Below are 13,709 nucleotides of genomic sequence, written 5' to 3'. Positions count from 1 at the left end.
AAAATACATATACAAATATTTTTAAAAAATTCACAACGTTTACTATTAAATTGTTAATATATGCTCTCAATCTGTACTAATAGATTCGGAATTGGCATTTGTAATCTGCTCGGCAATTGACTTAAATATTTTCGCTGTGTTGGAATCCGGTAATTCCGTAAGCACAGATCGTGTCGTACCCACTAATACATTAATTCGTGGATCAATTGGTAATGTTCCCAGATGTGGAACACCAGCTCGTTTAGCCAACTCAACGCCCCCATCAGAGGAAAATATATTTGTGCAGTTGCTGCATTTTGGGCATACGAATCTATAACAAATATATGAATCGTAGCACATTACAAAACTTTTTTTTTTAATATACCAACATACCCACTCATATTTTCCACAATGCCCAACACTTTGACACCGGTTTTACGACAAAAGGTCAGTTCCTTTCGTACATCATCTAAAGCGACGCCCTGTGGGGTAGTAACCATAATAGCACCATCACATTTTACATCCCTCATGCATTCCATTACTGTTATGTGTTCATCTGAAGTTCCTGGTGGGGTATCAATAATCAAGTAGTCCAAATCGTCCCATTTGACATCGGTTAAAAACTGTCGTATCATCATGGTTTTCTTAGGGCCTCTCCAAATTACGGGATCATTGCGATTTTTCAATAAAAAACCAATTGACATGACAGCGAGAGTTTTATCTTCCCCAGTGTAAATGGGCACCCAGCCTTCATCACATTGATAGACATCACTTTGTTCTAAACCAAGGAGGAAAGGAACACTTGGACCACATAAATCTATATCTAGTAGGCCAACCTACAAAATAATGGGATTCAAATAATTTATTCTGTTTAATATTTAAGGCACCTTCAAACCGCTTTCCCGCAACGCTAGTGCAAGTTGTGTGCTAACAGTAGATTTGCCGACACCTCCTTTTCCGGATAAAATTAATATCACATGTTTCACTTTCTCCAACATTTTTATAAAACTTTAATCAGCATAGAATTAAAACAAGGTAATGAATTTCGTCATAATAGAATAAGCGAATTTAAAAAATCATGCTGTCAAAAACAGTTTTGTGAATCAGCTGTTTATAATAGAGTTTCTTGCCTTCAAAGAGAAAATTACAAAAAAAAAAATATAATATAAAAATTATGTACAATAATTTATATATAATCAGTGCCTTCCGTAAATTTAGTTATGGTAGTTGTTAATTGAATTAAGTTTTTAAAAAATGTTTTATATTTTTAATTTTTAAATGTTTATGTACATGTCAGTAAGGTTTATTTACGTATAAAGTGAAGAAGAAGTATGATAAAAATACAAAATAAAAGGTGTTGCGAATACCGAAACCTTCTGCCGCATAATAAAGTATATATATAATAAATATATAATATTGGATAAAAATGGGAAAGCTAACGTCACAGTTAAAACCTGCATACTCAAAGCAGCAAAAGCAATATGTTTGCATAAATTGTGGGCATCCTATAGCCGAATTGTATAGAAAGTATAGTAACACTGCAATCAAAACAAACCAATGCGTATGTCCATACATAAAATAGGTACCAAAATATTATTTACTATTTTACTGGCGAATTTTTTATTATTAACATTAGGAAAATTGTCACAAAGTGGCGGACAAATATATTGAATTTGATACGATAATAATCCTGGTGGATGCGATGCTATTGTCCCAAGAGTCTTATAGGCATATGCTACATAACCGTGATTTTAAGGTAATAAGCCGTAAACTTAAAAAAAAATTGATGAACTAAATATGAGGAACATGTAACCATTAGCTGAATTGGAAGTTATCACTAGTGTTGCTGCTGCTAGAGTCTTTCGCATTATGGAGACAGAAAGGAAGCAATAAACAGGACGCTTTGCAAAATGAAATTATCAGCGAAAAGGGCTTTTATATATGCTGCTTGCAAAATATAATTGGTAAATTATTCAAAAGAATATGTTTATTTAAATAAAGCTCTGCTATTCTCAAAACAGTTTAATACATTCCAACACCTTATTTTCATTTTCTTTTCAGATTACTGCATTACTACTTTGATTTTGTTTGCTGTGACTTGTGTACATAATCCGCGGTTGGTTGAAAGCACTGGTTATAATAAATTTGCTTTAATTTTATTAAAAGCGTTGACAATAGCAAATTTTTCGAAAATTTTCCTCCTTCCGCTGATAGTGTGGCGTGAGAATACTACAGATTTAGGTGCCAACATCCATCAAATATTGGTTAAAGGTCACCATTTACTTGCTTTGGTGTATATTTATGCAATTGTTGGAAATGTTCAAAAGCTGCAATCGTTTTTCATTATATTGCCCGTGTATCTAGCAAATGAGTATATTAAGCGCCATATGTCTGTATATTTAGAATTATATTTTTGAATAAAAAAGTAATTATAATATTAAACATATATAATAAATTCGCTGCTTTACGAAAGTTAAAAAAATATATAGTACATAGGGAGATTTATGTTTACTCGTAAGATTATCGATACTTGTTTTACTATTACACGCTGCACATTTTATCTTTAAAAAATTTGACATCATTTGACAAATGAATATATAAGTACCTTCAAATTTTAAAAATGAAGAGTAAGCATCTATATCCGTTTCCACCGATAGTTTGCTACAGGCAGTTATGTGTTATTGAACATAACCAATATTTTTTCTAATGTTCATCTTTTAAACGCGGCACAATTAAGGGATTTGGTTTTAACTCCAAGCTCGAGATATCTGAATTCAAAATAAAAAATAGTAATGTTTGCAAATAATCTTGAAGAATATTTAAATTGGCCATCATCCACCAAATTGAATTTTTCACCCACCCACAGCGAAAAAAGGATTGCTATACAAAATATATGTCTTATATAAACGTAATTTATTATCATTCACTTAAATACCGTAATTAAAAATGTTCTTTATATATGTCTACATAAACAGATAAGTTTGTGTCTGTATATAGTGTACATACATATGTATGTACATACGTTAAATCGTTCATTAATTTTCACATTTTAATGCACTGCTTGTATATATTATTTTAATAGGTTTGTATGTCAATTTTGATTTATCACTATGCATATAATATTTAATTTTTTGTTTGCTTGTGTGCATGAAATCTCTGCTAATAATTTATTACATTCTTGACACGTTGTTAATCTACGCTGTTCGATATTTTTTTTTGTTTTTTGTAATAAGTTGTGGAGGCTGGCCTTACGTGCATATATTGTTTAGCATTTCCCGCCCATTTTTAATATATTTTTACTTCCGGTATATATATATATATGTATCTATATATGTTCTATATACTATTATGTAATCACTTAAGAACAGTTCTTATTTCATATATAATTTTTAAATAACTAAGAAGGGAAAGTAGCACAGTTGAACATAGTGGCGCACATAAGTTCATGGTACACTTCATTTTTAAAAAATTATATATATATATCTTTAAATTATTAAAATTAATTAAAAAAGGCGCATTAATTGTTTCTTACTTCGTATATTAATTCTAGCTTAAGAGCTATGTTGTTATTATTGCTAAACAGAACATATAAATTGTCAAGTTAAAAATATTTATTATTTATTTACTTATTATGTATACTATTTGCTTGAGTGTAAAAAATAACAAAAAACGCACACATATAAAAAAATTATAAAACCTCAACATATTAAAAAGATTGCTAAACGCGAATGACAGTTAAACTTTAAAGAATTCTGTAATATTTAAAGTAACTGTTTGAGAAGGGATAGTGTGGGTTTATCGAGTTTTTCGCTGTCAACATTGAGCATAATACTCAAAACAGGTTACATTGTTATGTTTAAAAAATTAGATTATTTAAATGAGTTGTTTTAAATATTTCAATTTATGCACGCCACTGCAAATATCCGTGCTATCCCCTTGCAGTACTAATTTTCGTTTAATTACTATTAACGCTTATTTCATATATTAATTTTAAACCAGTTTAATTATTATATATAATTTTTTCTTAGTTTCGTATTTATTCGTTTATTTTCCCTTCAATTAAATGAATTTTAGTTCTCATTGCTTTCAGGCTTACTTATATTTTTCATAATTATTTATTTTTTTGTAGCGAATTCTCCGTTTTAATTATTTCTTGCTATTATTTGTTTGTAACATACATTTTGTATAACTGTATGCATTTTATTTGTGGCCCTTACATTTAGAAAGTTAATATTTGAAAAGAAACAATGGGCACATTGTGCTCTTCTTGTTTTGCCTGCCTTAAAATCTAATGGCGAAATTATTTAACTGACGTGCCCCCATCAACTCGTTTAATCTAATCATTAAATGTGGCGATATTTAGCCAAGCATTTTTTTCGAAGTCAATTTCGAAAAGTGCAGCAAGCACTTCACGCACCCCTTTTACTTTTGCAGTTTTTTAATAAATTTCATATAAATATTTTATTTTCTTATAATAGTTTTATTTTTAAATGATAATTGCTGCTTGCCTGTTAATTTTCAATTAATTTTTGTTTTGTTTTGTCCATTAACCTTCTTTATAGATTAATTACTATTGTATTGCTATTTTAGTTGTTTTATCTAAGTGGCTATAGCGAGTGTGTGCTTTTTCTATAGATTACCGCTTTTATGGTGTGTATATGCGTAAGTGTGCTAAATTACGATGTCATATTCCACGACGATGATGATGAACAAGACGAACAGTCATCACTTTCGGGTGTGGCATTGGCACTGTGCGATTTCGGGCCCCAAATACGTACGGTGGCATCGTCACTAGCTGATGCCAAGAGGGACGGAAACATAGGATTCCAGGAGACACAATTTACTGTTTTTGTATGACCGGCCAGTTTGCCCAACGGCTCCTCGCGCTTTATATGCCAAATACAAACCAGTTTATCTTCGCTACCACTCGCCACAAAACTTTCATTTACCCCACCAAAGCATGAATGTATGGCGAATTTGCTTTGACGTATGCCCTGAAACCGACGTACTAAACACTTGTCTTCCAAATCCCATAAATGTAGTCCTTGGCTGGAAATGTTGAGCAAGGCCAGACGATCGGCAGAATTTACGGTAAATGTCATTATCGGGTGCGGTTCTTTGAGAATATCGAAATCTGTACCGGGGTCTTCGAAGTTGTAGCTGCAAATTAACGAAATGGGAAAAATATAATAAAATTAAAGTAAAGACACACTTTATAAAAAGCTCTAAAAAAATTAGAGTTCTTTATGCTTCCACTCAAAAAAATACAAAAATCTTTTAAGACTTTCAAGGAAACTTACCCTCTGATACGATAGTGATTATCTGATGCTATTATAGTCTTATTATCAGCGCGATAGGCAACGCTATTAATCCGTACGCCTTCCCAAGTATTAAGAATTGATCCACTCAAATCGCACAAGTAGAACTGCCCTTTTTGGCCGCCACAAACGAAGCGACTACCATCACGACTGAAAGCACCACATGACAGGCTATCATCTACTGATTGCGACATTTTCAGAATTAATTTGCCATCGTCCACATTCCATATGCTTATTTCGGGTGTATCATCAGGTCCACCCACCAATAATAATTTCGAATCTGGACTCCAGCTAACAAAAGCTACGCTTATATTGGATTGCGCTTCCAATATGCGACGATGCTTTAGTGTCAACTTATATGGATCCACATCCCAAATGATAACGCTGGAGTCTTTGCTACCTGTAGCGAGTTTAAGGCCATCTGGGGAGAATTTACAATACCAAACCTCATCACAATGATCGGTGAGCACCTGTATAGTTTGCATAGGAAAACCATCTGTGTCACAGGTGTGATCAGTGAGCAATGAGATGTTTTGTAAATTTGTTTTAAACGCCATGTCATGAAAATCGCAATGTTCCGATTGCAATTCAACAGCCTGCTGGAGTAAGTGGCGTAAACGGCGTGGTGGCATCATTACTGTTGGTGGTAGGAATGCCTGCAGACGGTCCATAACCACAGCACGTGATAATATGCCTTTGCCCTCCCATTTGGCGCGTTGATAGAGATCATGATTATTCGAACACATCATATATGAGGAAAGTTGGTGAACACGTGAAGTGTTGTGTTGTAGCGGTGTAAGTTCATTGCGTAGCACATGCAAAGCATCCAATGGACAGCCATCATCTAAAAATTCCAAGTACTTCTGCTCTAATAGTAAAAATTTCATTTCGATGATAGTCGATGGTTTGCCATTGTCAATGAGTGGTTCAAGTTCCTATTGTTGATAGAAAAAAATTCAAATTCATTCGAGTTTAATTGTAAGATAGTGTTACAATTTTTATTATCGATTTAACATATTAAGGTATTCTAGTCTAAAAATTTTAAAATATTTAAAAAAATCTTACTAAAACAATTTTTCAAAATTAAAATCATTTTTGAAGTTGTAGCCGTTTTAGTGTCGTGGCCGTACCGGTTTAGCGAACGACGAAACTTTAAACGTGTTGTTTTCGAAACTACTTTTTTGAGGTGGTTGACATGATATCTCAAGTTCTACTTAATCAATTCCTTTGAAATGTGATTAAAAAAAATTTTTGTTAAATAGTACATCACTCTACCGCGCCTGTCTCGAATTTTGGAAAATTTTAAATATTATTTCAAAATTCGTAAAGATCAAAAGTAGGGAGTGAATTTTTTTTTATTATTTTTTTTTTTTAATAAATCCGTAAATTTTATTATTATTTTTATTTAAATGAAAATAAAAATCATATAAACATATGGATTGTATCGATTTCCTTTTATACACAAAGTAATCTCTCGCAGGTGCTCCCTGGATTACTCTGACGTTATGCAGAGAGAGTATATATGGTCATGGACCACATATTTTGTTGAGGAAAACATCTTACATTGGAATACACGTGAGTTTTACATTTTTTGTTGGCATATGTAGAAATGCATCTACGTATTTCTAAAAATAGTCTTTGGAAGGTATATTTTAAAACTGCTTCAATACAGAAATTAGTCGTACGACAAGAAAACGATTGTTGACACCGTCGAATGTGAGAAATATATATGTATATGCATAAGGAGAGCAAGCAATGAGTATTACGCTCTTAAAATTATGTAAATATAAACAAATGCAAGTTATAAAATATTATACAAATAACAAAAAGCAATATTAAAACCAAAATGACGTGTAAAATAATTATAGTTTATTTGTCAACGTCATTAAATTACCATGCTAAATTTATACCATAAACGTAACTGAACTTGAGTTAAAAAATACAATGTTAAAGTCGTTGTGGCGTTGACGATGTAATTACCATACACTTGGTGTAAAATATTAAGAATAAACTGCAAATACAACTCGAAAGCGATCAGATCGTATTAGAAATAATTCAAACAGAATTCAAATATCTTAATACTAAAATAAAATGGTTGGAACTGCGCTCCAGACTAACGACCTTCCTTATATTGGCTAAGCTTTGGGAGTAGAGAATCGAACAAATAATCCCATAATTACAATAAATTGGCATAATAAGATAGCGGTAAAATAGTTATACCGTTTATTAATCAATCAAACAATTTTGTTGTAGCTTCCTTGTAAACGTTTTATGAAGAGAGTAGCGCTCAAACAAAGCGATTGACAGCAAGCTACTTACAACATCACAATCAAAGTAGGTAGGGAACGAAGGGAATAGAACTACAAACAACATCACTAAAATACGCCAAACAGGCACGTTTACATTTTCGAGGTAGTATTCGAAAATACAAAGATGTAACAACACAAATATAAAAAAAATCATAAAAAATAATAGAATTCGTATGCATTTCGAACTTAATAAAAAATTCTGCTGAGTTACGAAATGAGAATCGAGCGCTTAAACATAGTGAATTACAAAACAAAAAAATTTATAAAAATAATATATTGGAAGTAAATGCGAAACACATCAATCGTCTTCAAAAATCCCAACTCTAATTTCTAGCTGGTGTGAGGTAAAGCCTTTGCTAGCTATTGTCGCTGTACTCTCTTTTCTCGAATAACATTTTATACAACAAAGCTAAATATGAGCACATTGACCCGATATGCATGGTAATCAGCTGCTATTATGAATACTTTTACATTGAGCATGTAAAATCACAAGCACTTCTGCAGTTCCTTTGTTTCGATAGACACATTTCTACAACGCACAAAACACCCACCCCCATCATGGTTTACCATGTACATATGTATGTATGTATGAACCATCATACACTAGAATATCAGCAAAGAAGTTCATCATGCGTAGCCAAGCTAAGCAAACTACTAGAAAAACACACTAACTAAAGTAGACAATGCATATGGTACATAAGTCAAGTTGTGCCAATGGTGTAACAATATTACTTGAACTATGCCTCAAACTGTAGTTAATAACAATCTAAGCAATTTTTAACATATTATGGATATTAAACAATTTGCGACTCATTATTAGGAAATGCATGATTGCAATCGCATGAAATATACATTTACACATGTACATATGTACATGTATGCATATTAAACACCTGACAAAATCAGTCTATCCACCTAGAGCGTACGCAGTGAATCAGTTTTTATATGGCATTGTACATTTTCTACATGTAAGTATGTGTGTGTATGTTTTTTGTTAGCTTTTCAGTGTGGGTTCTTTGTACATCTTCCACTCGATTTCTTTGTTTTGCTACAATTTGCTTTGGTTTACTTCAATTTTCTGTTTTTGTAATTTTTTATACATACATACATACATATTTGCCTGTTGGTTACGCTTATAAATAAAACCATAAAGCCAGCCAGTCATCGAGTGAGCGCGCGCAATCGCCAAAAGCTTTTACAGAACGCACACACACACTAATAAAAAATGTGAAAAAGTAAAAGCTGGCACTCATTGGCATATTAGCTGTCGCTGCTCTCCTCCAGATGTCAATCAATTTACTCTTGTTGGTAGCATTTTTCAACTTATTCACCAATTCTTTTGGGTTTTTGACGCAGTTAGCTTTTTTCTGCTATTTTAGTGGAATGTAAACAATCGTCCACAAGAAGAGTGAACAAAATAAAATATCTTGATGTATAGGTTTCTGTACAAAAAAGTTTTGTAGCACTGGAGCGGGTGCGAATAGAGGGCAATGGTTAGTGAGTGCATTGGACGTTGGCTCTACTAATACAGAAAGGCTAATGGGAAGTGGGTATGCAACTTTAAGAGACAATAGATGTGAGCAAAACATTGTGAATAATATATATTTAAACACACCATAGCAATAAACACGTCTTAAATATGATAATGTTGTTTGGTTCAGTAATTATTTTGGTATTAGCCAAAATTAAAGTTCAAAACGTCGTTAAATAATCCAAAATTAGAAAACCAAATGAGCAAACAAATATTATAAGGTCTTAATTTAATTTTTTAAATCTACTATAATAATGAATTTTGGCACTTTCCTTAATTGGTGCCCACTCACCTTTAAGTCAACGTCAGCTTTGTTCCACTCTCCAGACAAGACATGCTCTCTAAATTTCGATGCAGCTGGATGTTCCAAGTAACAACCAGATTCTGTCATTAAGGTCTTTACCGACTTCTCCAATCCTATATCCTGCAAATATTGACCAATCAAACGTATTATCTCCTGATTAGACTTGTCCAAATGCAAATTATGATTGGCTATAGGCACGATTGATTGATCGTGATTGTTTTGTAGGTCCACAGTGCCACTCTCATTGGTACCGGTAAATCCATTGTGTTTTGTGTCGTGGCCATTTGATGTTGACGTTGATGAATTTACAGAACTAGGTAAATTAGCTAGCGAGTCACCAATATGCCCTACTGTACTACCAACTTCATCATTTGCCGAATTTGCTGCAGCTGAAGTGCCAACCGAAGGCCCACCAGACGCGGACACTGACGCGGAGCCCGCAACCGAACCCGATCCAGATGAGGATGTGCTCGATAATGTAGGATTCAGTGTTGAATTTTGCATATTCGTAGTTATGCTATCACTATTACTATTAATATTATTTTCAAGTACTTCAATGTTACGGTCAACGACTGCGCCACTGACGACGCTCACAATATTATCACTGCTAATCGAAGTGCTTACTGTTGTATTTTCTTGTAAATTCTCGCTTGTTTCGATGTTTACGCAACTATTACTTTTTGGTTCACCTCTATTTTGTTTCTCACGAATATTTTGATTTGATTGCTGCTGTTGTGCCGCTCGTGAAGTCGACGCTGTGTCTGCGTCAATAGACGCAATCGTACTGAGACTACTACTTCCACTTGTATCAGTTACTGCTGCTGCTGCGGATCCGGTCGTCGTTATCGAAGCTCCCGCTGCGGCTGCTGCCGATGATCCTGCTGCTGAACGTCGTCCTTTTTTGCGCGGCGGCTGGTCCTCGGAAGAGGTACCAGTTGCAGCAGCCTTCTTGTTATTTCTATCAATTTTGAGTCTCTTTACTTACACGCACGTCAACAAAACACTCTCGTCGCGCTAAAACGCTCTCTTTAATTCTCAGGTCCGCAAGCTTTTTCAACTGCTGCCGTTGAGATTATAATTGTTTGTCTCTCTGCTCAACCGACTTAGGTGCTCTTACCTACATACATATATTAATCATTTTGTTAGAGAACCGTAGTAGGTATTTACAATTGAGTGCAACTCCCAACATTTTACGTCCAAAGTACTCACCTCTGCTTTAGCAGCTGCTCTGAGCGGTATCGCCTGCTTCACAAAATAAATGTACGTTTTTCTTTGATGTACATATGCTTCTTGTCGTGTATTTGACAGCTATTATTTGAAATTGTTGTTTACCTCAGTAATACGCCAACACAAATTACAATGCTGATAACAGAGAAGAAAATACAAAAATATTAGACATTAGACATTTGAGTGTTGAAATTCAATAATAAGGAAAAGTTTATTTTAAATTATATACATATATTTTGGATGTGAACAAAAAAAACTTGCGAAATTTTCCTGAAATATGGTACTTAAAGAAATTATATTTAACAATATACGTATGCATTTTAAGTGCAAATAATTAAGTGAAGTTTTTCAAAAGTAAAGAGAACATTTATTCCCTGAGCTAATATGTAATATTAACATTAAGTCCTATGGAAGCTTTTGTGAACACACGGTTTCAGTTATTGGCTACTAAAATTTCACTAAGTAACCCCTTTCTAAAAGACTCCAGACTTTCAATTATTACAATATTACGCGTTATTTAATATACACACATATGTTGTGTGAAGAGATAAATATGTTTGTATGTAAATGACAATCTAAAGCAACGATGTAGTATATACTTATAACCATGTATGTATATGTATGTATTTTAATGAAGTATAAAGCCGTATAAAGGTAAAAGGAAAATTATAAAATTATTAAAGACAGGTTTTATTATATTGATGAACATACAAAGCATAAACAAATGAATGTATTTGAGAAAAATGACAATTACGTACGATTTGTTTTTCCTCGAAGCGATGAATTATCTTTCGTTTCAAGTTAATTTTATACGCACTTTAGTAACATATAGTTTCTTCACTTTTCACAAATACTCTAAATTTTAGCACAATTTATTTATGTATATCCACTCCTTTTAAATGTAAAGTAATTAATATCGTTTATAATTTTACAATTAAATTATAGTTTGTTCTTTGCAATTAATTTAATTACATCAAAAATATAACATTCAACATCGTATTATTGAAGTTGTTATGTTAGTATATACTTCAAGGGTTAATAAAAATATATATAAAAGTACACATACATATAATTTTAAGTATCCACATCAATAAATACATGCGTATTTAAATTGCATTCTTCATTTTCTTTTACGATGGCTACATAAATATGTCACAATAAATGGACTATCGGCGATATTGTTATATATAGTTGTTTTAATATTTTTTTTTTCTCCCACAGCACAAAAGTCTTCAGCAGCACATAACAGTTGCACTTTTGTTTCTGTGTACTTTTATACTTCCTGTTATTTACTTCTACATAACCTGCCCCTCCTCTAACACTCTTTCTATATATACATATGTATATATGTATTTATATTCGATCACCTAAATTTCATTGCTGCTTTATTTCATACGCTTTCATCTACTTCTCTTTTTTTCCATATTCACCAAATGCAATGTAAGTTTTTTCTATTTTCCATATCCAACTGCAGCACATACGAAAGTGTTTTTTTCATACGTTGCTTATGTTTTTCACATAAATATTTAATGAATTATTATTATTTACTTGTTCTACTACAGATATTTCATATTTTACACCACAAATACACAAGTTAAATGTTCAAAAATTGTCAAAAACCGATGACGAAACAAAGAACTACTATTTTTTCTTCTGCTCACCACTATTCCTTCTGCATACCGAACACTTCTCGTTTGGTATGTATGTCGCCTAGGGTTGCATATTAGTTTTGGAAAACGTACTTTTTAAGTATTATAGTTTCGACAGGGAATATTAACTGTAAATCAATAGTAATTTCTAATAAGTATAATTATGAGTAATATTTTTTAAATGCGATCTTTTTAAAAGAGTTTCTTGTTTCTATATAATCATTATGTGATTTATAAAATAATTATGCTAAATATTGACCCTTTTTCTATTTCTGCAGCAAATGCATAATTCAACAACTACACATATTATAGCAGGTTTAGTGCAGTTGAATTCCAGATATGCTTAAAAATGTACTATTTTATAAACTCAAATAGTGCAGTTTTGAGTGCATATTTGCGTTTATCTAACTATATGTATATGTAAATAAAATATTATGTTATTAGTACTTTCTATTTTGTTAGAATGATATAAAAAAATTATTATCATATATAAATAAATCACTCTTATATATAATATATAGGTATATATATCCACGAACTAACATGTGCATGAGATAAAGTGATAAATAAGAGAACAAAACAAAAAAGGACGATGTAATATAACACGAAGGCGAAGTCGGAGAGGAACAGCTGTTGGCTGTCAGGTTATCTTATGGTTTGTTGTTATTGTCTATCCGTTATTATTGATGTCAATCATCTGTATTTACGTGTTTTAAATTTATATATGCATGTATGTCAAGGTAAATATTGTTGGAATTTTTATTAATTATGAGCGTGATCCAACGTCAACAGGTTAGCATAACCGAATATGCTTTAGGCGAATGTAACCAAATGTAAGTATGTAGAACTGAATATGTGTTTAAAAAGAGTGTGTATATTAAAAAAATAAGTATAGGATGCAAATATACATACTTACATGTTTTAAATTATTAAATATTTTTACGTAATTTTTATAATTTTTTGTATTTATTTTCTCCTCTGCTCTTTCACAAACACGAAATTAGATATTTCAATAATATATATTTTTTTGTTATTTTAATGTAACAAAATGACAATAGTTATAATTAAGCGGTTAAGTTTACGTACAGTTTTTTCAGCTATCATAGATTACATACAATTACATATTTATATTATTTAATAAATGAGTTTTTACACAATGTCAGTTATTTAATGCCAACAATATCCATTCGTTGAGATATAAGGTGTTAAGTTCTTAGTTTTATATTCCATATTTTATTTTCTTGTATTCAGTCTCACATGCACCCATTATTGACTTTTTAGCTTATAATTTCATTCTTTACTTAAGATTAATAAATTTGCATGTATATTTTGATTTTTTTTTAACGTAGTATTACTTATATTACATTTAGTACCTCATTTCTATAGTTTATA

At 31.9% G+C, this 13,709-nt stretch overlaps 3 protein-coding genes across 7 annotated transcripts; 1 reads left to right on the top strand and 2 right to left on the bottom strand.

Moving 5' to 3' along the window:
* Window positions 1-16: 16 nt before the first annotated feature.
* Window positions 17-1,060, bottom strand: LOC120777501 (cytosolic Fe-S cluster assembly factor NUBP2 homolog). The gene is made up of 3 exons (XM_040108852.1): window positions 867-1,060; window positions 373-815; window positions 17-310 (listed from the first exon to the last, which is right to left on the bottom strand). Exons 1-3 carry the CDS (start codon window positions 975-977, stop codon window positions 67-69), a joined length of 798 nt encoding a protein of 265 aa, XP_039964786.1. The 5' UTR covers window positions 978-1,060; the 3' UTR covers window positions 17-66.
* A 140-nt stretch (window positions 1,061-1,200) lies between these two features.
* Window positions 1,201-2,435, top strand: LOC120777502 (protein ARV1). Its single transcript, XM_040108853.1, has 4 exons — window positions 1,201-1,540; window positions 1,616-1,735; window positions 1,799-1,943; window positions 2,041-2,435. The coding sequence occupies exons 1-4, from the start codon at window positions 1,406-1,408 to the stop codon at window positions 2,394-2,396; spliced, it is 756 nt and encodes a 251-aa protein (XP_039964787.1). The 5' UTR covers window positions 1,201-1,405; the 3' UTR covers window positions 2,397-2,435.
* Window positions 2,436-2,871: 436 nt separating this feature from the next.
* Window positions 2,872-12,322, bottom strand: LOC120777499 (WD repeat-containing protein 26 homolog). Of its 5 annotated transcripts, XM_040108848.1 has the most exons (6): window positions 12,099-12,210; window positions 11,427-11,560; window positions 10,651-10,803; window positions 9,430-10,558; window positions 5,280-6,232; window positions 2,872-5,139 (listed from the first exon to the last, which is right to left on the bottom strand). In XM_040108848.1, the coding sequence occupies exons 4-6, from the start codon at window positions 9,943-9,945 to the stop codon at window positions 4,656-4,658; spliced, it is 1,953 nt and encodes a 650-aa protein (XP_039964782.1). In that variant the 5' UTR covers window positions 9,946-10,558; window positions 10,651-10,803; window positions 11,427-11,560; window positions 12,099-12,210; the 3' UTR covers window positions 2,872-4,655. The 5 variants fall into 5 exon arrangements, with proteins under 5 accessions (XP_039964782.1, XP_039964785.1, XP_039964781.1 ...); XM_040108851.1 differs by lacking the exons at window positions 11,427-11,560; window positions 12,099-12,210 and adding an exon at window positions 12,217-12,322; XM_040108847.1 differs by lacking the exon at window positions 11,427-11,560 and having other exon boundaries at window positions 12,036-12,210.
* Window positions 12,323-13,709: the final 1,387 nt, after the last annotated feature.

This window comes from Bactrocera tryoni, chromosome 5 (genome assembly GCF_016617805.1).
Source record: "Bactrocera tryoni isolate S06 chromosome 5, CSIRO_BtryS06_freeze2, whole genome shotgun sequence".
NCBI lineage: Eukaryota > Metazoa > Arthropoda > Insecta > Diptera > Tephritidae > Bactrocera > Bactrocera tryoni.
This window is presented reverse-complemented; position numbering and strand designations above follow the sequence as displayed.

Excerpts from the sequence above, each read along its gene's own strand:
- LOC120777502 (XM_040108853.1), top strand. The coding sequence starts at position 1,406 with ATGGGAAAGCTAACGTCACAGTTAAAACCTGCATACTCAAAGCAGCAA. Across the intron at positions 1,736-1,798 it reads TACATAACCGTGATTTTAAG|CTGAATTGGAAGTTATCACT; the intron begins GTAATAAGCCGT and ends TGTAACCATTAG. Across the intron at positions 1,944-2,040 it reads CTGCTTGCAAAATATAATTG|ATTACTGCATTACTACTTTG; the intron begins GTAAATTATTCA and ends TTTTCTTTTCAG.
- LOC120777499 (XM_040108851.1), bottom strand. The coding sequence starts at position 9,945 with ATGCAAAATTCAACACTGAATCCTACATTATCGAGCACATCCTCATCT. Across the intron at positions 6,233-9,429 it reads AAGCTGACGTTGACTTAAAG|GAACTTGAACCACTCATTGA; the intron begins GTGAGTGGGCAC and ends TATCAACAATAG. Across the intron at positions 5,140-5,279 it reads AATCACTATCGTATCAGAGG|CTACAACTTCGAAGACCCCG; the intron begins GTAAGTTTCCTT and ends GTTAATTTGCAG.
- LOC120777501 (XM_040108852.1), bottom strand. The coding sequence starts at position 977 with ATGTTGGAGAAAGTGAAACATGTGATATTAATTTTATCCGGAAAAGGA. Across the intron at positions 816-866 it reads TGCGGGAAAGCGGTTTGAAG|GTTGGCCTACTAGATATAGA; the intron begins GTGCCTTAAATA and ends ATTATTTTGTAG. Across the intron at positions 311-372 it reads ATTGTGGAAAATATGAGTGG|ATTCGTATGCCCAAAATGCA; the intron begins GTATGTTGGTAT and ends TATTTGTTATAG.